The sequence below is a fragment of the Lemur catta genome, chromosome 2 (assembly GCF_020740605.2).
Source record: "Lemur catta isolate mLemCat1 chromosome 2, mLemCat1.pri, whole genome shotgun sequence".
Taxonomy (NCBI): domain Eukaryota; kingdom Metazoa; phylum Chordata; class Mammalia; order Primates; family Lemuridae; genus Lemur; species Lemur catta.
Genome location: NC_059129.1, coordinates 35,048,014 through 35,073,820, shown reverse-complemented (window position 1 = coordinate 35,073,820; position 25,807 = coordinate 35,048,014). Strand labels below are relative to the sequence as shown.

The following is a 25,807-nucleotide window of genomic DNA, read 5'->3' as shown; positions in this document are numbered from 1 at the left end:
TTCATCTCAATCATTGGTATAAATGTTAACTTTCATACCAGGGAATATCTGCTCACTATGGTGTAAAAAGTGTTTTACAAAATTTACCAATGAGAAAAATGAATGCTCCAGAAATAGAGGCCCTGTCCAATCCATAGCCTTAACCCCACCGTGTCCCAGCAAGAGAAGTGGCACAGCAGGGTGGGTTGCGGAGTCAGGTAGGCAGATGTGGGTCTGAATGCTGCTTCGCCACATACTGGCTGTGTGACTTTAGGCAGATTCCTTAACCTCTCGGAGTCTGAGTCTCTCCATCTGCAAAATGCTGATAATGAGAACACCTACGTCACAGGGATGTTGTGAGGATTAAATGACATCAATCACAATGCCTGGCACAGAGTAAACCCTCAGTAAACTGGAGGCATTATGATTTCCTAGTACAAGCCCAACAGTGAAGTCGGCAAGCGAGAGCTCGGTGAAAGCCCTTGGACCCACTCAAATGGCCCATTCGCCCCGGACTTCTCCAGCCGAGGATTTTCCAGGTAGGTGAGGCCGGCTCTGGGCTGCGCCAGAAGTCCCCGCTCAAAGGCCACTCGTCCATGTGGGTTCCCAGGTTGACTGGCCAGGCTGGCACCCCGGTGGAAGCTCTTGCCGCGCGTCCTCCGGCGCCGGAGGCCACCGAGGCAGCACGTCCGGAACCCCGAGGCCGCGTGGGCAGGCGCGGCTGCCTCGCCGGGGTCTCGGCGCATGCGTGGGCATCACGTGGTGCGGCGGAGGCTCTGCGCCTGCGCCTCACGCCTTGCCCGGGCGGGGCCCTCGCGGTGCTGCCTTGTGACTCTAGGCCCGCAGGGCTCGGCCGGTCTCGGGGTGGGAGGCGCGGCCGCGCGGACTCCGGCGCGCACACACGGGCCGTTGGGCGGCGGCCGCGCGGGGGCGTGAGGCGGGGCAAGGCAGCCCGGGGGCACCCGCTCCCTGGCACGCGAGGCACGGCGAGGCCCAGCAGCAAGGCCGCCTCGGCGCCGGGTGCGGGCCGCACGCTGCCCTGAGCCCTTCCCACGCTGTGCGGGAGCTGGTGGCGAGCAGGGTGCGTGCGGTGACCTTAGGTTCGGGCAGGGGTAGGGCCGCTCACCCCAGTGTTGTCGCGGTGGGTGTTGAGCTGGGAAGCTCTTTCCGCCCTCCGGGCACGGTTAGGTGGCTGGATCTGGGGGCGGCCAAGGGAGGCCTGAGGGCCTTGTCTTGCTTGGGGAGCCTGCTCACCTCCCCTTACCCTGAGGGATCGTCCTGGGTGTCCTCGGGGCCTTGCTTCCTGCCCCGGGAGCTCTCGTATCTGGCACCGTGGAACTGGGCCGGGCATTCGTCCGGAGGCCTCTCCTGGGAAGGAGCCTCCTGAGGGGCTCTGTCTTCAGGCCTTTCTCATGGAGCGCTCGCCTTGTCACTCTCACTCCCGAATCCTACAGGGAAAAAAGAAGAATCTGGGTAATGTTTCATCTTCTGACCCATCGACAACTAGGAAGACCCTGCCTTGGGAGTCCTAAATGGAACAACTTAGTGGAAAGTCTTTTGCAAACGACTAAGTTCTGTATTTTTGACAGCAGGCAGAGGTTGAGGGAGGGCCTTGTGGGAAACCTGTAGGAGCTCAGTTTCTGAAATTAGCGCTGGGGTTGGATCCCAGATCCCACACTTACTTACAAGTTATACAACTTCTTGCAGTCTCAGTTTGTTCAACCATAAGATAATGGTAACAGCAACCTCCGAGGGTTCTATCAGTGTGGTGGGTGGATCCACAGACCATCAGAAAGGCAGGGCACATCAGTGACAAGTTAATTGGAAAGACCAATATAAATTTTTACCTTTCAGAATTTTTTTCCCAACTCTGTCACTGAATGAGATACAGTACTTTATCATACCCCTCTGCACACTCATGTACATCCCTAATACCCAGATGTTGGTGCGTATTAGTGTTACCATTAGGAGTGCTTGGAGGGTAGCTGATTCCATTTTTCTTTCTTTCTTTCTTTCTTTCTTTCTTTCTTTCTTTCTTTCTTTCTTTCTTTCTTTCTTTCTTTCTTTCTTTCTTTCTTTCTTTCTTTCTTTCTTTCTCTCTCTCTCTCTCTCTCTCTCTCTCTTTCTTTCTTTCTTTCTTTTTTCTTTTTCTTTCTTTCTTTCTTTTTTTTTTGAGACAGTGCCTCGCTCTGTTGCCGCCTGGGCTAGAGTGGCGTGGCGTGGCGTCAGCCTAGCTCACAGCAACCTCAAACTCCTGGGCTCAAGTGATCCTTCTACCTCAGCCTCCCGAGTAGGTGGGACCACCATGCCTGGCTAATTTTCTCTCCATATATTTTCAGTTGTCCAGCTAATTTCTTTGTATTTTTAGTAGAGATGAGGTCTCACTCTTGCTCAGGCTGGTCTCGAACACCTGAGCTCAAACGGTCCTCCCGCCTCAGCCTCCCAGAGTGCTAGGATTACAGGTGTGAGCCACCGTGCCCGGCCCTGATTCCATTTCTTAAAACAAAAGAATCAGGATGGATCTATAACATCCCGTTAATACCAGAAAGCAAGGATATTTTCAAGGATATTGGGGTAGTAGTATAAAGACAAAGATGTAATTAAATGGACCACCACTGTCCAAGCTCTAACAATTTGAGCACCCTAAAATATATAATAATCATTTTACTTAAGTTAAAAGTAGAAAATTAAGATAGAGTTTTCAAAAAGGTAGTTGTACTATCTAAGAAAGGGGATAAAAAGATTTGTATAATTTTGAAAATTGTAAGTAGGAGTGTATTAACACGTGGATATTTTGTTTCTTCTGTTTTTCCTCTACAAGGAATAAATGTGAACTCTTTTTTGTTTGTGTAAGAGGAAAGGATAGAACCAGAGAACTGAGTCCAGTAACTGGGAAAAGCAAGGCCCTACCATGACTGGACAGGATTGATGAACACATAAAGTAACCAGGAGGAAGAAGATTTCAATATTTTGTTCTGAGATGATGAATTAGCCTTGTGTCCTAATGAGAACTAATTTGAACATACAACCTCATCTAAGAAAATAGTCCTCAACTTGGGAAGCTTTAAAAAATACACTGATCTCTGGCCAGGAGCAGTGTGTCATGCCTGTAAACCTAGCACTCTGGGAGGCCGAGGAGGGAGGATCGCTTGAGGTCAGGAGTTCGAGACCAGCCTGAGCAAGAGCGAGACCCCATCTCTACTAAAAATAGAAATAAATTATCCGGGCAACTAAAATTATGCAGAGAAAAAATTAGCCGGGCATTGTGGCGCATACCTGTAGTCCCAGCGACTCAGGAGGCTGAGGCAGAAGGATTGCTTGAGCCCAGGAGTTTGAGGTTGCTGTGAGCTAGGCTGATGCCACGGCACTCTAGCCCAGGCAACAGAGCGAGACACTGTCTCAAAAAAAAAAAAAAAATATATATATATATACTCATCTCCAGATTCTATGATGAGGGATTAATATTCAGACTATATAAATAACCACTACAACTCAACAACAACAAAATGACCCAGTTAAAAAACGACAAAGGACTTGAATAGACATTTATCCAAAGAAGATATACAGTGACCAATAAGCACATGAAAAGACACTCAACATCACTAATCATTAGGAAAATGCAAATTAAAGCCACAGTGATACCACTTCACACCTATCAGGATGGCCGTTATCAACAAAACAGAAAATAAGGCCGGGCGCGGTGGCTCACGCCTGTAATCCTAGCACTCTGGGAGGCCAAGGTGGGTGGATTGCTTGAGGTCAGGAGTTCAAGACCAGCCTGAGCAAGAGTGAGACCCCATCTCTACTAAAAATAGAAAGAAATTATCTGGCCAACTAAAAAATATATATAGAAAAAATTAGCTGGGCATGGTGGCGCATGCCTGTAATCCCAGCTACTAGGGAGGCTGAGGCAGTAGGATTGCTTAAGCCCAGGAGTTTGAGGTTGCTGTGAGCTAGGCTGACGCCACGGCACTCTAGCCCGGGTAACACAGCGAGACTCTGTCTCAAAAAAAAAAAAAAAACAGAAAATAACAAGTGTTGGCGAGGATGTGGAGAAATTAAAACCCTTGTGCTCCATTCACTGTTGGTGGAAATGTAAAATGGTGCAGCCACTATGGAAAAAAGTATGGCAGGTTCTCAGAAAGATCCAGTGATTCCAATTGTTGGGTATATACCCCAAATAATTGAAAGCAAAGTCTCAAAGAGATATTTAGACACCCATATTCATAGTAGCATTATTCACAATAGTGAAGGGATGGAAGTAAACCAAGTGTCCATTGACAGATGAATGGATAAACAAAATGTGGTATTTGCACAGTAGAATATTATTCAGCCTTGAAAAAGAAGGAAATTATGACCCATGTTGCAACATGGATGAACCTTGAGTACATTATGTTGAATGAAATAAGCTAGTTAGAAAAGGACAAATCCTGTATGATTCCACTTATATGAGGGACCTGGAGTGGTCAAATGCAGAGAGACAGAAAGTGGAATGGTGGTTGCCAGGCCCTAGGAGAATGGGGAGTTATTGTTTAATGTGTACAGTTTCAGTTCTGCAAGATGAAAAAGGAGTTCTGGAGATGAATGGTGCTGGTGGTTCACAACAATGTGAATGCTACTGAACTGTACACTTAGGAATGATTAAGATGGTAAATTTTATGTGTATTTTACTACAATTTAATACAAAAGTTCCCCAAATTCTAATGTGTAGTCAGGTTTGAGACCCACTATTAGGGGGAGGGTCAGGGAGGGTATGTATGCAACCTCGGTTACCTTACCGATTATAAGTTAATAATGGAATAGGTAGGTTTTAATAGTGCCAACAGGACTCAGGCCTGTAATACTAGCACTTTGATCTCTTGAGACCAGGAGTTCAAGATAAGCCTGGACAACACAGCGAGACCCTGTATCTACAAAAAATAAGGACAATTAGCCAGGCATGGTGGCACATGGCTATAGTCCTAGCTGCTTGGGAGGCTGAGGCAGGAGGATCACTTGAGCCCAGGAGTTTGAGGTTGCAGTAAGCTATGATGACACCACTGCTTTCTAGCCTGGGCAACAGAGCAAAACCCTGTCTCCAAAAAAAGAAAAAGAAAAAGAAAAAGAAAAAAAAAGCATAATAAAAGAAAGAAAGAAAAAGAAAGCTAAAAGTATCACATGGTAACAAGAAAAATTTTTCCATAAAATGGTGCTAAGGCTAATGACGGGCAGCTCAACTTTGAACCCTTAGAACTGCGCAACCTGACCCCACGTCTCTGGCCAGAACCTGTAACCTCAGCTTGTTCTGAAACAGTTTCTTTTTTCTTTTGGGTCTAGTAGGATTAAAAAAGCTCCAGGAAGGTATAAAAATAATAACTGGTAAAATTACTGAAACCCTAAAAAGGTATAAAAATTGGAACCTCAGGGAGGTGTCAAAATAAAAATAAGATGACTTCAATGGGGCCAAATAATAAAAAAATAAGAATGAGAAAAAATTCAGTCCATGGTTATAGAACTTTTGTAACCAGTTTTGATGGCAGGGCTTTAATGAATGCTATCATTTACAAATATTAGGCATACTATTTGTATATGCTTAAAGCATATGAAGTAGTTAAAAGAACTAGCCATATTGAATTTGTATTTGCAGTTTAAGTTACTTAAGATACTTTGGTGAAATTTATGATCAAAGTCTAAATCCCCTACTAAAAATTTATTTTAGTTTTTTTGTTAAATAGTCTAGTAAATTAAGTAAACAGAATATAGAAGGTGGTGGGTATTTCTTCCCAGCATCTCAGAAATGAAATAATCTAGCAGTGGGTTCCTGTGAGGACTTTAAACAAGAAGATGCAAATAAAGTAGTGAGCACAGGGCCTGCAACACAGGCTGCGCACAATCCAGTTCCAGTGAGTCAGTTTATTGAAAAGGGAAGGAGTTGGTAGCAGGAGCAGACATCAGAGGCAGAGTGGAGAGAGGAGCTCTCACCAGGCATGCTATCTGGAGGATCAGCTAGTCACTGTCACTCAGCACATGCGAATGGAGCACCAGCAAGCTGCCAGGCACTCTGGGGATACAATGGTGAACAAGACGGGGCCCTACCATTTTTCCTCCTCCCGTGGTTTTCTCCTCAAGTCCCACTAACTGTCTTCTTTTAGCCACAAACACCTGCCTACCACACTTTGACCTTCAGCCATTCTCATGGATACAACCAGGACTGGCCTCTTCCCCGTCCCAGGCTGGGCCGCTGGCTTCACCACTACAGCCCTGGCTTCTGTTCGAGAGGCACAGAGCAGAGGTCTCAGTTCAGGGCACGAGCACTCAACTAATCTCCACCCAAGTGGTTCAGAGTGTGGGCTTTGGGGTGGATGGTACAGGTTTGAATCCTGACTCAACTGCTGCTTTTTTTTTTTTGAGACAGAGTCTCGCTCTTTTTGCCCGGGCTAGAGTGAGTGCCGTGGCGTCAGCCTAGCTCACAGCAACCTCAAACTCCTGGGCTTAAACGATCCTACTGCCTCAGCCTCCCGAGTAGCTGGGACTACAGGCATGCACCACCATGCCTGGCTAATTTTTTTTCTCTATATATATTTTAGCTGTCCAAATCATTTCTTTCTATTTTTAGTAGAGATGGGGTCTCACTCTTGCTCAGGCTGGTCTCGAACTCCTGACCTCGAGCGATCCGCCCGCCTCGGCCTCCCATAGTGCTAGGATTACAGGTGTGAGCCACTGTGCCCGGCCTCAGCTGCTTCTTATCCATGACCTTTGGCAAATAATATCACTGGGCCTCAGTTTTCTTATCTATATAGTAGGGATAATAATCCCTACCCAAAAGGGTTCCTGTGAGGATTAAACGCATTTATGGATATATTTAAGTGTATGTGTATATAGTATACAGATATGAGTCAGATACAGATCTGATCTATGTACACATATATAAATATAGGCCCTGAGTAACATTAGTGGCTGCTATTATTGCCTTAATATTCCTGCTACTTTGGGGTTTGCTCCTTGGAGGATCTTAGATGCTCATTTTTTGAATATTACCAAACAAATTAGATCAGACCAGTGGTGAAAATGTTTTTTTTTTCCTGAGTATTAATTCATCACCCTATTCAAGCCAATTGATAGCCATTTCATTTCACGTTCCCCCTAAATCATCAACAGATAAAAATAAATCTGGGAAAAAAACGTCTCTATAAACAACAGCCAGGGTGGGCAAGTGGTTGGAATGTAAATGGTGTTTTGAGACCACAGGGTCTACTGGGATCAGGGCCACTACTTACAGTTGTGCAAGTTGTCCACTGCACAACTCCTGGAAGTGCCACTCATTACCAAGTGAATATCAATTTGTATAATTATTACAATAAATTTCCAACAGATAGCAATAAATTGTTTTAAGGAAAGGGCATCTTTTTCCAATTCACACAAAGTTGCTAAGAATTTATGAACCGGCTGAGAAGCTGACTGTGGTCTCTCCAGAGGAGAGAGCATGCACTACACTTTCTTTTGTACTAATTTAGGATCTAAGAAACCTGTGGCAGAGAGGGACTGCCTTCTCTCAAGGTCTAAGCACAGACTGGGATTCCTTGGTGTGGTAGGCAGAATTCTAAAGATGGTCCCCTAAGATTGCTGCCCCCTGGTGATTCAATCAAACACTAGGTAAACTGTGCAAAGATTTTGCAGATATGATTAAAGTCCCAAGTCAGTTGATACTAAGACGCGGAGATTATCACACAATCAGATAGCCATTTCAAAGCAGAGCTTTCTCCAGCTGGTAGGAGAACAGGAAGTCAGAGATTTGCAGCATGAGGGGCATTGGAGCCACTGCCGACGTGAAGAGGGAGGGGCCACAACAAGAGGAACGAGGCAGTGAACACAGTCCTACGCTGCAAGGAACTGAATTAGGCCAACAACCTAAATGAACTTGGAAGTGGATTCTTCCCCCAAAGCCTTGGATGAGAGCCCCGCTCAGCCAATACCTTGACTTTGGTCTCGTGAGACACCGAGCTGAGGACCCAGGCAAGCCCAGGTGACCTGACCTGCAGAACTGTGAGACAGTAAATGAGTGTTGCTTTGGCTTCTAAATTTGTGGTGGTTTGTTTGTAGCAATAGGAAACGAATACACTTTGTTTCATGAAAGAGCTCAGCTGGAGAGAACTTAGGAATCCCTTCAGGAAAAGGTTGTATCGGCTCTCTTGCATAATGGTGTGGAGAACATATTTTCCCCACTCCTAATGTTTCCTTTTGTGCAGATGGAGGTCCCCGATATAGAACTACTGACCTTTCCCCATCTCCTGACTTACGAAGACATAGAGCTACTTAGGAAGGAGAAATGGTGTATCTATACTCCTCTTCCTTCCTCTATTTTTTTCCCTAGAGAGTGAGCCTATTGGCTAAGAACCTAGGTTCTGCCCTACTCCTCCAAGTTACAAGTTTTACAAGGGAGGCCTGTCATGGTCTGCCCGTGACCATGGGTGGGCAAATCACTAATTCTGGATTCAGCAACATGGTCCAGAACTCGGGAAGAAGAGAAATATAAATTAGGGGGCTCTGTCATCTCCCCTACCCCCTAAAACCCCACACATACACACGCAGCCCTTGAAGAGCTGACCTAATTTGCTCACCTTTGAGGATGTGGAAGGGAGCTGCACAGGGAGACTGACTTGAGAGACTGCTGCCCGCACTTGAAAAACCCTGTAGGTGAGGCGTCCTCTTGGTGCCTTGGCTGTAGGATAATGGTCTTCAGATTTGTTCAGTACTGGGTGTTAGGAACTGAACTGTCTTCCCCATACCCCCAAGTCATATGTTGAAGTCCTAACCCCTAGTACTTCGGAACAGAAGGTCTTTAAAGAGATAATTAAATTAAATGAGGTCATTAGGGTGGGCTCTAATCCAATATGACTGATATCTTTGTGAGGAGGAAATTTGGATGCAGACAAGCACAGAGCAAAGACGCTGTGAAGACACAGGGAGAAGACAGCCATCTAACAGGCAAGGAGAGAGGCCTCAGAAGAAACCAACCCTGCTAACACCTTGATCGTGGACTTTTAGCCTCCCGAACTGTGAGAAAATACATTTCTGTTGTTTAAGTCACCCAATCTATGGTACTTTGTTATGGCATCCCTGGCAAACTATTATACTGGCCCACTCAAGAGGACACCGTTGTCTTACACCACTTGCCTCTGTTTGAGAGAACCTAACACCCCGTTCTGACTGCTAAGAGTCAATAAAATAATGACAAGCCAAAGAAAAGTTAACAGCCCATCTAAAGGACTCAGAAACCAGAAGAGAGAAGACCAAGCCAGTCCCTGGATGAAATGGCTCCAACTAAAGTAGAATTGATTGAGCAGGACTGTTTAAAAAAAAAGTTACAAGGCAAGAGGATCGCTCGAGGTCAGGAGTTTGAGACCCCCCTGAGCAAGAGCGAGAGAGACCCCGTCTCTACTAAAAAAAAAAAAATTGAAAGAAATTAGCTGGACAACTAAAAATAAATAGAAAAAATTAGCCAGGCATGGTGGCGCATGCCTGTAGTCCCAGCTACTCGGGAGGCTGAGGCAGGAGGATCGCCTGAGCCCAGTAGTCTGAGGTTGCTGTGAGCTAGGCTGATGCCATGGCACTCTAGCCCGGGCAACAGAGCAAGACTGTGTCTCAAAAAAATTAAAAAAAAAATCTACCAAAATAAAAAAAAGCTTACAAGAATACAAATGTCCTGTCACCACTCTTCCACTCTTGTTCCTCCCAAATCCCTGGCTAAGCAGCTATGGGCAACTGGCCGTGGTTAGTGCAGGTCTGCACTTCTGGCCATTTTCATGCCAGGTACAGTGAACCACCAAGCGTACTGCACAACATTTTGTCCACCGCAAAGATTTCCCTTCACCACTGTGCTTCAGGGTCACCCAAGTGGGCTTGTGGGGCAGCTGCTGTCCACCATCAGGTCATGACAGCACGTCACGCAGACTCACCTGTAAACAGGCTTGACTTTTTCTACCTTGGTAACTGGTCGTAAGGGGCATCCCAGGAGGCCATAGGCATTAATTGAGGGAGACAAGACACTGCCACAAGAGTAGGTGTCAAAGGAATCTGAGCCACCTGCATGTAAATGGCTCATACCTTCTCGAGCTTTCCGAGCCTTGTCTTGTATATACCATTTCCATTTGGTGATAAATTGCTGCTGTGCACACCCAATATTATGACTGGATCGATCAGACAACAATTCATTCATGGGCAGAATCTCAGGTCACATGGTTATCTGATGTCTGCTGGTTAGGTGTTCAGTCCCTACCAAGGTCCAGTAGCCAGCCAGAGCTGTTTCTCAAAAGTAGAATAGCTGTCTACAAAAAAAGGGCCTAGGTTGTTTTTTTTTTTTACTCCTGTGAGTCTGTGCTTTGATTCTCCTATTGGTGCTTGCTAGAGGCACCATATAGCACCTCCGTTTGCCATGGACACTTTGAGTGTCACTGGAGCTGCTGGATCTTAAGCACCAGTTGGCAGGGCAGCGTGGGATGCAGCCTGGACTTGCACAGCCTTCTCTCGCTCTGGTCCCCACTCAGAACTGGCAGCTTTACAGGCGACTCCATTGATGAGATATGTTGCCTCCAAAATCCAAACAGGCCTACCAAGCATTGCGCCTCTTTTAGGGCGAAGTAGGTACGAGGTATGTATGAGGTACAACTTGTCTTTCACTTGTAAAGAGGGGATATCTTTAGATATCTAGATACTGAATCCCCAGAAACTTCACTGAGGTGGCAAGCTCTGGAAACTTTTGTAGGGTTTATCTCCCACTTTCTCGCTTGCGTATGTCTTGCAGTGAAAGTACTCGTTGCTCCCTGTTCATTAGATCCAATAATGTCAATGCAGTGGACCAGTGCCATGTTTCACGGAGTGTCAAGATCTCTGTGGACTATATCATGACAGAGCAGAAATAACATGGTCTTGAGGCAACTTGGAGACACATGGTAGCTTTGCCTCCTAAAAGCAAACTGCTTCTCCTGGACGTTGCACTTGGTATGGAGAAAAAGCCAGGTTGATGGCTTCATACCAAATGCCAGGGGCCAGACTGATTTGCTCCAAGAAAGATGCTATATCTGGAACAGTAGCTGCACTTGGAGTCACCACCTGATAAAGTTTATGACGATCAACAGTCATTCTCCCAGGGCCGTCTGACTTCTGCATAGGCCACACTGGTGAGTTAAATGGGCAAGTGATAGGTGTCACTATCCCTGCTTTTTTCAGTTCTTTGATGGTGGCATTAATCTCTGTGCTTACCCAAGGAATGTGGTATTTCTACTGGCTTATTGTCTTTGTAGGGAGGGGAAGTTCCAGGGGCTTTCGTTTAGCCTTTCCTACCATTTTGGCCCTCAGTTTATGAGTCAGAGAGCCTATGAGTCAGACTGCCACTATGTCAGTTTTGGAATGTATTGACTAAGCTCCAAATTCACCCTCCAGTACCTGCTCTGAGAGAACGGGCTGGCCTATTTACACCTTTCTCCTTGCACAAAGCATGATGCTATGCTTTGTCAGTAGAGGGCGCTGGAGGGACACTGCGAGAGGAAGGGGATCCCCTTCCTGGTTCTGTTCCCACTGAGGTTTCATTTTTCTTGTTCTTGCTGCACAGCTTTGCAGGGGCACATGTATGTGGGGAAATCCCAGTGTTTCCCTGGGCTAGATGCATGTCCAGAGTGAGGAGTCCTTGGGAAGGTCAGAGCCCCCAGCTTGCAACCACCTCGCCACGTCCTGTCTCCTCCAGCGTGGACACCAAAAACCCAGACCACGTGCTGCTTTTGCAGTGAGTGGACTCCTGACACTTGGACCCATCACCAGTCTTGACCCTCACACAGCTTTCTCAAGCGCTGAACTCAGGCAGAGCAAGCTTTCTTCAGTGTTTGACTTTTGTAGTAGTCTGGTTTTCTCCACCACTGTGTTCTCACCAAGTACACTTTCTCTAACATGTGAAAAGCACTTGTTTCTTCTGTCGGTACAGCTCTTTCCAGCACTAGGCTCTTGCTGAGTATGACACTCTGACACTTGGCCCGTCATGGCATGACCTACAGTTCTGATCCCTGCACTGGCAACGCTCTTGCCAGCACTGGGCTTCTACAGTTTTTAGTTCCAACAGCGATCCGTGATTTGGTCCCCTTAGTGGAGCATGTCACTGATTTCTCTGCCATGCCTTTCAAATGAAGTCTGGACCTCCGCTCTGCGGGGAGAGGACTCTTCCTTGGATGCTCGATATCCGTTCTAGAGATAGTAGCTGATCTTCTATCTGCTACTTCTACATTCTTTAAAATTGTCTTTAGCTCTCATTAGCCAATTCCCTATAATTTCAATCCCCTATTAATCATTTCTTATGTTAAACTTTCCCATTATGGCTTCTATCTCCTGATTGGACCTTGACTGATATAACAAGTGGTACTGAGAGTGATCCCGGGAGACAGACCTGCAGAGATGGGATTTGGGGACTGATTTGGTCACACCCTTGGGCTTGAGCACAGGGCTGGGCTCCTTGACAATTGGAAATGAGATGCTGGCACTCCATGGCCTGCAGTGGCATCACAGTTAATGAAGCTGTCACATGTGGTTGATTGTGGTGAAGTCCCAGCTGAAGCATATGCGTTTGGAACCTGAATGGCCACCATCCTTGACTGCTATGACAATAATAATGACCAAGGAGTAAGGACTGTGGTGTAGGATGGATTCATTTCAGTACACTTGTTATTGTAAAGAGAAAATGATAAGTTCTGGTCCATTAACTCTCAATTCAAAGCCTAAAACATTCTCTTGCTTATGTAGACCCAGGGCTGATATTGCTGAAAGTCAAATACACAATTTAATTGTGTTGTTTGCTGAATTTTAATGACAGTTGAATTCACAGTCTCACTAATTTTTTTTTTGGAAAAACTAAGGCATTGGTTGGGAAATAACAGGATCCAGAAATTTGAAGTGGTGAATCTGGTCAGACCCAGATGAAGCAGACAATATTGAACTCCTAAGTCATTCAGAGTCTCCCTTGTGAGTGGAAGTAGCTTGATGTTCAGGGTCTGAGGAGACTTACTTTCCTCTGTCTGAAAACCCTGTGATAACCTCACCTGAGCAAATGCCTTGAAAGTGGATGCTCATTCCCCTCAAAATCCACCACAACCACCTTGTTGCCACTAGGCATTTACTAGGGTCAAATCTCACCATGTTCCAAAGTGACAGATACATGCTATGATGCAGGAGGAAACAGCTTACACACCAAAAGAACTGCAAGACATTGTTAATATCTTGGCAGAAACCTAAGGATTAAGACAGATTGGATTCTAAGAATGTTAGACCAATGAGGGTAGAACATAACACTAGATAGAGCCAAATTCATTGACATGGGTGCATTTACTAGAGATTCCAGGTATAATGTATTGGCTTATGTACCTGAATTTGGTTGTAAGAGGTTATTTGATTGGTTGACTGAAATTTGGACTTAATAGTGGCCTACAGTTATGAATTGAGGTGCAGGAGCTTTCCTGGTATCACAAGGAAGAGGGAATCCAAAGGCTTAGTGTGATAGATTGCATTTATCACGTACAATCAATCTATCAAGTGTATTCTGTAAGAGGACCCATAAGACATTCCCCTTTGCTAAGGCATTGAAGGGAACACCCTCATCTTTGAAAAGCTCTCTGGTTACCATCCTTTGTAGGCCAGGCAAGGATGTAGGAAATACACCACTGAGATGATCCCCCTGATCTCAGTGGGTATGAGGGGATCTCAACAAGCTGCTCATCACATCAGTGGTAAAGGGCAGCTGGGACCACTTGGCAATCTGATTTCTTGGCTTGCAGAGGTCTTGGCAGTAGCTAATTGATTACAGTGTTCCTAGGAATGAAATAGATGGGGATTGTACTCCAATACTGCTTGATGTGTTTCCTTGTTGATCTAATTGTTTTATCCATTATTGAAAGTAGAGCATTGAAATCTCCAGCTATTGGGCTGGGCGTGCTGGCTCACGCCTGTAATCCTAGCACTCTGGGAGGCCGAGGCGGGTGGATCGCTCGAGGTCAGGAGTTTGAGACCAGCTACTCAGGAGGCTGAGGCAGGAGGATTGCTTTAGTCCAGGAGTGTGAGGTTGCTGTGAGCTAGGCTGATGCCTGCTGGGCAACAGAGTGAGGCTCTGTCTCAAAAAAAAAAAAAAGAAATCTCTAGCTATTATTACTATTTTTTATTTATTTATTTATTTTTGAGACAGAGTCTTGCTTTGTTGCCCAGCAGGCATCAGCCTAGCTCACAGCAACCTCAAACTCCTGGGCTTAAGCGATCCTCCTGCCTCAGCCTCCCGAGTAGCTGGGACTACAGGCATGCGCCACCATGCCCGGCTAATTTTTTCTATATATATTTTAGTTGGCCAGATAATTTCTTTCTAATTTTAGTAGAGATGGGGTCTCACTCTTGCTCAGGCTGGTCTCGAACTCCTGACCTCGAGCGATCCACCTGCCTCGGCCTCCCAGAGTGCTAGGATTACAGGCGTGAGCCACCACACCCAGCCTCTAGCTATTATTGTTGAATTGACTATTTCGTCCTTCAGTTCTGTCAGTTTCTGCTCCATGGATTTTGGGGCTCTGTTGTTAGGTGCATATATGTTTAATTATTTTGTGTTCCTGATGGAAGACATTTTATCATTATAAAATGTCCTTTGTCTCTAGCAACAATTTTTTTTTCAGATAGGTATAGGCAGAATATAGCAACAATTTTTGACTTAAATTCTGTTAACTCTGTTTTGCTTAGTGTTAGTGTAGCCACTCCACATCACTTCCAGCTACTTGGACGTGGCATACCCTGTTCCGTCCTTCTACTTACAACCTATTTGTATCTTTGAATATAAAGACACCATATACAGCCATGTGTCGATTAATAACGGTTTCTGTTCTGAGCAATGTGTCATTAGGCAATGTAGTCATTGTGTAAACATCCTAGAGTGTACGTGCACACACCGAGACAGTGTGACCTACTGCACACCTGCACCATATGGTACAGCCTGTTGCTCCTGGCTGCAAGTTTGAACAGCATGTTACTATACTGAACACTGTACGCAATACATGTAATACTGTAACACAATGGTAAATATTTCTATATCTAAACACATCTAAATATAGCATAAAAGATAAAACACGGTACATCTGTATCAGGGCACTTACCATAAATGGAGCTTGCAAGACTGGCAGCTGCTTGGGAGAGTCAGTTAAGTGAGTGGTGAGTGAGTGTGAAGGCCCAGGACGTTACTGTGCACCACGATAGATTTTATAAACACTGTACACCTAGACTACACTAAATTTATAGAAAATATTTTTCTTTCTTCAATAATTAAGTTTATTGTAACTTTTTTACTTTACAAAAACTTTTTTTAGTTTTTTCAACTTTTTGACTCTTTTATAATAACACTTAGCTTAAAACACAAACATTGTACAGCTGTATAAAAATATTTCCTTTCTTTATAGCCTTATTATATAAGGTTTTTTTCTATTAATTTTTTTTTTTTACTTCTTAAAACTTTTTGTTAAAAACTATTTTTGTTAAAAACTAAGACATAAACACACATATAAGTCTAGGCCTACACAGGGTTGGGACCATCAATATCACTGTCTTCCCCCTCCACATCTTGTCCCACTGGAAGGTCTTCAGAGGCAAAAACAGGCATGGAGCTGTTGTGTCCTGTGACAGTGCCTTCCTCTGGATACCCCTGAAGGACTTGCCTGAGGCTGTTCTTGAAGAGGTGTCACTCTTTTCATAAAAATGCCCATGGTGGTTTGTTTGGTATGTTTCTTTTTTTCGTCATAGATTTGCTTGTAAGGAAATAATGCCTCATGAACATTCCTATTAATGAAAACCTGTCAGTGTTAGGATCTATATTTTCAAACTTTTTAAGGAGCTTGCTGAAGTCTGCAAAAGCTTCCGCTAAACCCTTCACTACGAATTTTCTTGGTGGTTGTTGTTCTTTTTCTTCTCCTGCAATTTCCTTTTCTCTTGCCTGTTATTCAGCTTTGGATTCCTGTTCCCGTTCCAACAACTCCAATTATTCAATTCCTCAGGAACCACCTCTACAAGTTCCTCAATGTCATCCTCATCCATACCCAGGTTAAAGTTGTTTGCCATCTCAACCAGGGCTTTGTTGAGTTTTGTGACCTCCTCATCCTTGGCAAATCCTTTGAAGTCATGGACCAAATTCTTCGGTGTTTTCTTCCAGATGCCATCCATACACTCCTTGATGACATCACCCCAAGCCCAAGCAAGGTTCTTCATGCAGTCGTAGATGTTGTAATCCTTCCAGATTGCATCAGTGTCTTCTCAGGGTCTTCCTCTGTTGCAGTGATAGCCTGGGCCAAGGTCCTCCTCAGGAACCAGGCCTTAAAAGCTGCTATCGCTTCTTGATCCATTGGTTGGGTCAAAGAGGTGGTGTTTGAAGGGAAAAACACTACTTTGATATTGGGATGAAGATCACTAATAAATGGAGGATGTGTGAGAAACAACAGGCAAAATCTTGAAATGTAAGGTACTCTGCAATCAGTGCTTCTCCATTTCTCCAGCACAGCAATTCAGAAATGCATCTTGGAAGAAGAGCTGGGTCATCTATGGCCTCTCACTGCTCCTTACCACCGGCAGTGTGTGCTTGCTGATATTCTTGTAGGCCCTGTGACCTCAGCGTGCCAGGTCACAAAGGGTTTCAATTTGTAACCTGCAACATTGTCTCCAAGCAAGACAGCTATCGTGTCCTTAAAGGCCTTGAAACCTGGCATTGACTTGGCCTCTTTATGGATGAAAGTCCTTCTGGGCATCTGTTTCCAGAACAGGGAGGTTTTGTCCTTATTGAAGATTTGCTCCGGCAAGTAATTTTCCTCCACAATCAGCTTATCTAGATTTTCCAAAAATTCTTCAGCTGCCTTCACATCAGCACTGGCAGACTCATTTTTACATTATGTAATTTATTCATTACATACATAGTGAATCCTTTAAACCACCCAGAGCTAGCAGTAAATTCAACATCATAGTTGTAGTGATTACAAACAGTCAAAAAGTTGAAAAAAACCTTTTATTTCAACATTGAAAGCAAACTTTTTACTTTGGCCAACATTGTCATGGTGCCGAGAGATACTCTTTGCATCTGGTCTTCAGTCCGAGTCATTGGAAATTTTTCCTTGAATTTTTGTTAGTCTCATTGCCGTCAATGAAGCAGGTGCTTTAACAGCTTCTGTCACTTTGTTCTTGTTCTTCTGGGACGTGCCTGACTGGTGAGCAATAACCCAATAACCACCACTGATTTGCCACCTCTGTAGTCCTTAATCACTTTTTTTTTTTTTTGAGACAAAGTCTCTCTCTGTTGCCTGGGCTAGAGAGCAGTGGTGTCATCATAGCTCAGAGCAACCTCAAACTCCTGGGCTCAAGCAATCCTCCTGCCCCAGCCTCCCAAGTAGCTGGAACTACAGGCATGTGCCATCATGCCTAGCTAATTTTTCCACTTTTTTGTAGAGACAGGGTCTCACTCGTGCTCCAGCTGGTCTGGAACTCCTGGCCTCAAGCAATCCTCCCACCTTGGCCTAGCAAAGTGCTAGCATGATAGGCATGAGCCACCATGCTGGCCTCTTACATACTTTTTTTTTTTTTTGGAGACAGAGTCTCACTCTGTTGCCTGGGCTAGAGTGCTATGGCGTCAGCCTAGTTCACTGAAACCTCAAACTCCTGGACTCAAGCAATCCTTCTGCCTCAGCCTCCCAACTAGCTGGGACTACAGGCATGCGCCACCATGCCTAGCTAATTTTTTCTATATATTTTTAGTTGTCCAGCTAATTTCTTTCCAGTTTTAGTAGACACGGGGTCTTGCTCTTGCTCAGGCTGGTCTCGAACTCCTGACCTTGAGTGATCCTCCCGCCTCAGCCTCCCAGAGTGCTAGGATTACAGGCGTGAGCCACTGCAACTGGCCTTAATTACTTTTAATTTTGATTCCAGGTCAATCATTCAATGTGGCCTCTTGATGACAACATGATTTTGTATGCTTAGGAGCCATGATGAACAAAACAACATGAGATTAAATCAAGCACAAGAGAAAATGATTTGATCAAGCGACTTGGTAAACATGAGATACATGAGGCTGCTGCTGGTACAAATGGCATGCTATTTTACAGCGAACTTTCTTTATAAGTAGGGGTACCCTCTAAAATAATGACAAAAAGTATAGTGTAGTAAATACACAAACCAGTAACATTGTCATTATTATCATCGAGTATTATGTATTGTTCATAATTGTAGATGCTGTACTTCTATACAACTAGCAGCACAGCAGGTTTGTTTACAGCAGCATCACCACACACACGTGAATGATGCACTGTGTTAGGACGTTATGACGGCTATGAATCACTAGGTGACAGGAAATTTTGAGCTCTATTATAATCTTATGAGACCACTGCAGTATATGTGGCCCATCATTGACCGAAATATCCTTATGTGGCACATGACTGTAGTTGGGTCAATTTTATTAAAAATCCATTCTGCCAATCTCTGTCTTTCAACTGGAGTGGTTAGTCTATTTACATTTAATGTAATTACTAATAAGATAGGATTTGCATCTATCATTTTGCTATCAGTTATCTATATTTCTTCTATTTTTGTTCCTCTATGCCTCCATTACTGCCTTCTTTTGTGTTAAATATTTTATAGTATTCCATTTTAATTCCCTGTTGTTTCTTTTACTCCATTCTTTTGAATTATTTTCTTAATGATTCCCCTGGGATTACAATTAACACCTTAACTTAAATCTATGTAGTTCACATTAATGTCAACTTCATTTCAATAGGATAAAAAAGCTTTGCTCCTATATAGTTCTGTTACCTCACTACTCCTTTGTGCTATTATTGTCATACAATTTACATCCTCAGATATCATAAGTCCATCAACACAGTTTTATAATTATTGCTTTTTGCACTTGTCTTTGAAAACATATAAAAGAAAAAAGTTATAAACAAAACTGTTTCTTTGCATGTCTCATACTTTTTGGTTGAAAGTGACAGTTTAAATATAATATGTGGCAACTCTGAAAATCAGATTTCATCTCTCCTCAGGCTTTGTTATTGTTGCTGTTGGTGGTTGTTGCTGTTTGTTTGTGAAGAGACTTTCCCAGACTAATTCAGTTTTGTTTTGTTTTTTTGTTTTTATTTTTTTCTTTGAGAGTCACATTCTGTCACCCTGGGTAGAGTGCAGTGGCATCATCATAGCTCACTGCAACCTCAAACTGGGCTCAAGGGATCCTCCTGCCTCAGCCTTCTGAGTAGCTGGGACCACAGGCATGTGCCACAATGCCTGGCTAATTTTTCTATTTTTTGTAGAGAGAGGGTCTCACTCTTGCTCAGGCTGGTCTTGAACTCCTGAGCTCAAGCTGATCCTCCTGCTCGGCCTCCCAGAATGCTAGGATTACAGGCATGAGCCACTGTGCCAGCCCTAAACTAAGTTAGTAAAGTCTGTATTCTTTGCTGCGTGGCCACTGAAGTCTGCTCAATTAGCTTAGTGGTCGGCTAATGACTGGACAGAGATTTTCGTAAATGTTTTCAATGAATAAGTCTCCTAGCCTTTTTTGCGGGGCTCTATGTGTGTGTGCGTGTTAGGTCACATTTTCAACTTTGCAGCAGGCAGTTTACAACACTGCTTTAGTCTTCACTTCCTGCTGGCACAGAGTGACAAGGTCAGCTAGAGGTGCAAGCTTAGGGTCTTCTTAGGCCTGTCCTGGGCACGTTCACAGCCCCACACATGCTAGCAACCTTCTAGGAATCCCCAAGAATATGGCAGAGCTTTGCTTTCTATGAATATGTCATTCCCTAGGTTTTTTTCTTCAAGTTTTTGTTTTGTTTGTTTTTACCCCCAACTGGTATTACCTCTTGAGGCTCTTGTGATGTTAAACAACTGTCACTGATTGTTTTCAACAAATGCCCTACGGACATGGCTGTCAGCACCGGGAAAGTTCGCAGTCAATAAAGACAGACTCTGAGAACAGAGCTTCCCAGGGAGTCACCAGGTAGGTCAGAGAGTAATACTTCTCCTGGAACGGAGCTTTCATAGAGCGTGAAACCTGTTCTGCCCCCTCCAATGGCTGCCAGGCTACTGTTCTCACAGGTCCCCTGGTTGGGAGACTGAGTTTTCAAAATTACTATGGACCTAGGGAGAGGAGTATGGGGATAGGGCAAGTTAAAACACCACAAAGTTCACTCTTCTTATTAGAATTCAGCTGTTTTTCTTTTCTTTCCTTTTCTTTTTTTTTTTTTTAGGGACGAGGTCTCGCTCTGTCCCCCAGGCTGGAGTGCAGTGGCATCATCATTGCTCACCACAGCCTCAGACTCCTGGGGTCAAAGGATCCTCTCACCTCAGCCTTCCAAGCAGCTATTTTTCTTGAATAAATATGACTTGGATTGTAGTTAGCCTCTGGTTAATTTCCAGAGAAAAAGCTGATTTTGAATTGCTTTCATGGTGGAGTGGAGTTTTGGAGGTCCTTCCTCTGCCACTGTAACAGTGTTCCTCTCCTGCTTGGTCTGCACCTTAGAAGAAACCCTAGGGCTGGCAGCCAGAATCCTGACTTGAGTCACCACAGTGGAGAGTCACAACCTCTCACTAGTTTCCAAATCTAAGTCATTCACTGCCTTGAGTAAAAGGGCTGCCCAGTCCCCTTGAGGAAGGACCTGGCACCACTGCCCCAAGTGCTCATCATAAATCTTCCTTTGAGTCTTCCCCAAGGGACCTACAGCCATTTACTAGGGTGTCTGTGCACTGGGCAAACGTCGAGGTCTTTCAGGGATCACTAGACATTGGCTCTATGCTTATTCCTGGGGACCCAAAATGTCACTGTGGTCCACCAATCAAAGCAGGGGCTCCTGGTGCTCAGGTGATAGATGGTCTCGACTCCAGGCCAATTCCATTGGCCCACAGACCCATCCTGGGGTCATTTCCTCAGGGCCAGAAAACGGTTAGAATAGACATATCTGGTAATTGGCAAACTCACTAATGAGAGACTCAAAGATACTGGAAGAAACCATATGACATGTCAGAAATACAAGGAGAAGGAAACCATGCAATTAATGAAAAATTAAAGGACTGACCCAGAAGACCTAATATGCATATAACAGGAGTCTCAAAAGAAGAAACAAGTAAGAGGGAAAGGGAAATTTCAGTCTGAAGAGTAAAAGGATACATTAATAAAGATAAGCATCTAGACATACCCCGATGAAATTCCTGAGTTCCAGAAATAGGAAAAACAACTTAGAAACTTCCAGACTGGAAGACAAGGAACGAGAATCCTTTAAGAGCCCCCATCTGCAATACTATAAGCCAGGAGATAGCAGGAATACAGTCTGCTAAGAGAAAAGGAATGTAACCCCAGAATCAAAACCAGCCATTGTGTTACCTCCTAGCCAGGGCAAAAGAAAGGAATTTTCTGGCCTACCAGATTCAGCGCATATGTCATCTCCATGCCCCATCTGAGGGATGTCTTTGAGAAAGTTGCCTCAGTAGTGATTGAGAGCTCACGGTAACAACAGATGAAGAGGTGAGGTAGCAGAGGTGAGCAATGAATCTTGATATTGACATATATATATATATATATATATCAGTTTAAATGGTGGAGTATAGACTGGGAATTTGTGTGTCAAGTGTTTAAAGATTATTTTGCAGAAGTGATTAATGAAAATCCTACTAACAGACTAGAGCAAAAAATTGTAAGTTATTTCAGTAAAACTCCAGGAGTGGGGAGAGTGGGAAAGTTAAAAGCATTTTAAAGGTATCATCTTTCAGGATGATGTGAGGGAGTGGGCAACTAAAACATTTTGGTGAAGGAGTAGGATTATAACTATGTGTTGATACAACATTTAAGAAGAATTATGATTGTTAGGAAAGATGATAAACACTATGAGGTTAACAAAGGGGAAAGGGGGGAATGAATAGAAATTTGGCCAAGCCCACAAAAGTTAAAAAAAAAAAGCATAGAGGAAAACATTACTGAAAAATAAGTTGGAACCAGATGTACCTGTAATCTCAGCTACTCAGAAGGCTGAGGAAGGAGGATCACTTGAGCCCAGGAGTTCAAGGCTGCAGTGAACTATGATCATGCCACTGCACTCCAGCCTGGGCAACAAAGCAAGACCCTTTCTCTTAAAAAATAAAAATATAGTAAATATAAAATAAAATGGAAAGAAAAAAGTATATTATTGCAATAAGTACGAACAGACTGAATTCACCAATTATAAATCAGAGCATGTCAAGCTAAATTACTTTTAAAATCCAGCTATATGTGGCTGGGCACGGTGGCTCACGCCTGTAATCCTAGCACTCTGGGAGGCCGAGGCGGGTGGATTGTTTGAGCTCAGGAGTTCGAGACCAGCCTGAGCAAGAGCGAGACCCTGTCTCTACCAAAAAAAAAAAAAAAATAGAAAGAAATTAGCTGGACAACTAAAAATACAGCTAGGCATGGTGGCGCATGCCTATAGTCCCAGCTACTCAGGGGGCTGAGGCAGAAGGATCACTTGAGGCCAGGAATTTGAGGTTGCATGAGTGAGGCTGACGCCACGGCACTCACTCTAGCCCAGGCAACAGAGGGAGACTCTGTCTCAAAAAAAAAAACAAACCTAGCTATATGCAATTTTTAGGAAACACACATAAAACAAAGTGACAAAAAATGTTTCAAATAAACAGATGGACAAAAAAAATTCCAGGAACATGCAAACAAAAAAAACATGATTGAGGGGAGGGGTATCATAAAAATTCTGCCAATGTTTATTTCTTCATTTGGGTGGTGGTTACTAATATATTTTGTTTTATAATATTATGTTAGACTGCCTATTTTTCTGTGAATGTTTATGCACATGGATATTTCGTAACTGCAGTAGGCAGAATAACGGCCCTTGTTTTAGTGTCCTAATATGCCCACGCCCTAATCCCTGGACCTTGCGAATGTTTTTACAAATGTGATGAAATTAAGGATCCTGAGATGGGGAAATGATCCTGGATTAGCCAGGGAATCCATTGGGCCCAGTGTAATCACATGTATCTTTGAAATCAGAGAATCTCTTCTGGTTGCCATCAGGATGGGAGTGTGGAAGACGGTCAGAGAGATGCAGAGCTGCTGACTGGAGGAGGAGGAGGGGCCCGAGTCGGGACCGTGGGCAGCCCCTGCCGCTGGGAAAGGCAGTGAGACAGCTCCGCCCGTGCGGCTGCCAGGAAGGCACACAGGCTTGATGACACCTTAATTTGAGCCCACTGAGGCTCTTGTCAGGCTTCGGACCCACAGAATTGTAATAAAATAAATCTGTGTTGTTTTATCCACTAAATTTGTGGTAATTTGTTACAGCAACAGAAAAATAACACAACGGCAAAGAAAAAAAAGAGACTTAAAAAGTTTGCCTTCCTGTTATGACCTCTGCTTCACCTCCCTTCTCTTCTCAGCTTCCACGTTACACTTTTTTTTTTTTTTTTTTTTTTTTTTTTTTGAGACAGAGTGTCACTTTGTTGCCCAGGCTAGAGTGAGTGCCGTGGCGTCAGCCTCGCTCACAGCAACCTCAAACTCCTGGGCTTAAGCGATCCTACTGCCTCAGCCTCCCGAGTAGCTGGGACTACAGGCATGCGCCACCATGCCCGGCTAATTTTTTCTATATATATTTTTAGTTGTCCAGATAATTTATTTCTATTTTTAGTAGAGACGGGGTCTCGCTCTTGCTGAGGCTGGTCTCGAACTCCTGACCTCGAGCGATCCACCCGCCTCGGCCTCCCAGAGGGCTAGGATTACAGGCGTGAGCCACCGCGCCCGGCCCCACGTTACACTTTTTAAACTAATCTGCAGTTTTTTCATTGGCCATAGCTTTGTGAGTGGACAGTTACAGCGAAATGCAAAGAAGAAAGATCACTGAACTTAAAGATGAGGGACCACGATTGTAGTTCCAGTTTTGCACCCATAGGCTGTGTGACTCCGGCCCACTGTTTTCCCTCTGAGCCTGTAACCTTAATTATTTTATTTGACAATTATAAACTGAACAAAACATTTAGCTAGGTACTACACAGTGGTATAATCCTTCCCCAACATAAATTCTACCTACATAAAATTCTTTTTTTTTTTTTTTTTGAGACAGCGTCTTACTCTGTTGCCCGGCTACAGTGCTGTGGCATCAGCCTAGCTCACAGCAACGTCAGACTCCTGGGCTCAAGCGATCCTCCTGCCTCAGCCTCTCGAGTAGCTGGGACTACAGGCATGCGCCACCATGCCCGGCTAATTTTTTCTATATATATTTTTAGATGTCCATATAATTTCTTTCTATTTTTAGTAGAGAGAGGGCCTCACTCTTGCTCAGGCTGGTCTCAAACTCCTGAGCTCAAACGATCTGCCTGCCTTGGCCTCCCAGAGTGCTAGGGTTACAGGCGTGAGCCACCACGCCTGGCCTCTACCTACATAAAATTCTTAAATACAGTGTATGAATTTACTTTTTTCTGTTCTACTTTTAGGCAACGGTAAGAATTTCAGATCCAGTACATATAAATCTCAAGTCATTCCTTGTCACGACCTAGGGACTTGGCAGCAAAGATCCCACAAGGGAATAATATCCCTTTTAGAGAACAAGTTACGTGTCCCAAAATAACTCATTGAAAGAATGAATGCTAAAAGATTTCAAGAAAATAAGGAAAGATATGTTGAATACTCATTAATGGAGTAAGTAGTTTTAAATTATTTAAAATGTCACTTATTGGCGGTGGCTCACACCTGTAATCCTAGCACTCTGGGAGGCCGAGGTGGGAGGATTGCTTGAGCTCAAGAGTTCGAGACCAGCCTGAGCAAAAGCAAGACCCTGTCTCTACTAAAAATAGAAAAAATTAGCTGGGCAACTAAAAATATAAAAAATTAGCTGGGTGTGGTGGTGTGTGCCTGTGGTCCCAGCTACTCGGGAGGCTGAGGCAGGAGGATCACTTAAGCTCAGGAGTTTGAGGCTGCTGTGAGCTAGGCTGACACCATGGCACTCTAGCTAGGGCAAAAGAGTGAGACTCTGTCTAAAAAAAGCATAAATAAATAAATGTCACTCATTGTCTATTCAATGACTTATAGTAAAAGGAAAAATATTTATAGGAATTTTCATAGGTTTATATATCCCTTCCTGCTATCAAGCTGATGAGTTTTCATGGTGGAGTCTCACAGACACCTAGGACATTGGTCATGCCCTTTAAGACCCATGGTAGTCACCGGGACCCTGGCATGTCATGGCTCCTTAGAAGCATCATTTGTACTCCATCGCAGAGTGACTCTACCAGACTCTCTCTTGGTCTCCATTATTTCAGTTCACATTTTCTGGGTCTAGCTTGCAAACTTCCCAAGGGACTGGGTCTGACCAGGCAGGCGGGTAGGCACGATCCAGTTCGGTAACACTTCCAGGCCCAGATACCCCAGAGCACCAGGCCAACCTACAGGAGTCTGCTGACATTCCAGGCAGGACACGTGTGGTGTGGCTGCCTCGGGAATTACAGGCTGCTCAGCATCCCCTGGACTTGCATCATCAGAAATCGTGACAATCAAATCTGCCTTTATACCTTTCTTAAACACTCAGGCCCAGTTGAGAACCACCGCTAGGGACAGTTAGGTTCAGATGCCAATCCATAGGCCAGTCAGGGAGTTGAGGGGAGGAGGTGGGGCATTGTGAAGGGACTGCAGATGTGGCTGCCACTTGAATTAGGAGGACACCTCTCTAGTACGAGGTCTTGACTTCCTTAACTGGGATTTCTCCCACCCTGGGGGTTTTGAGGTATGTAATCATTTAAATTGGAGAAAGAGTACTGTACAAGTAGAAGCATGCTTTACTGAGGGCAGGGAACCGATTTTTTA

At 44.3% G+C, this 25,807-nt stretch overlaps 1 protein-coding gene across 1 annotated transcript in view; it reads right to left on the bottom strand.

The window, feature by feature from the left end:
- Positions 1–1,229: 1,229 nt before the first annotated feature.
- Positions 1,230–25,807, bottom strand: part of BCL7C (BAF chromatin remodeling complex subunit BCL7C) — a 41,735-nt gene continuing 17,157 nt past the window's right edge. Inside the window, exon 6 of the mRNA XM_045543317.1 lies at positions 1,230–1,427. Coding sequence (XP_045399273.1) covers positions 1,230–1,427 — 198 coding nt within the window. The remainder of the gene's footprint in view (positions 1,428–25,807) is intronic.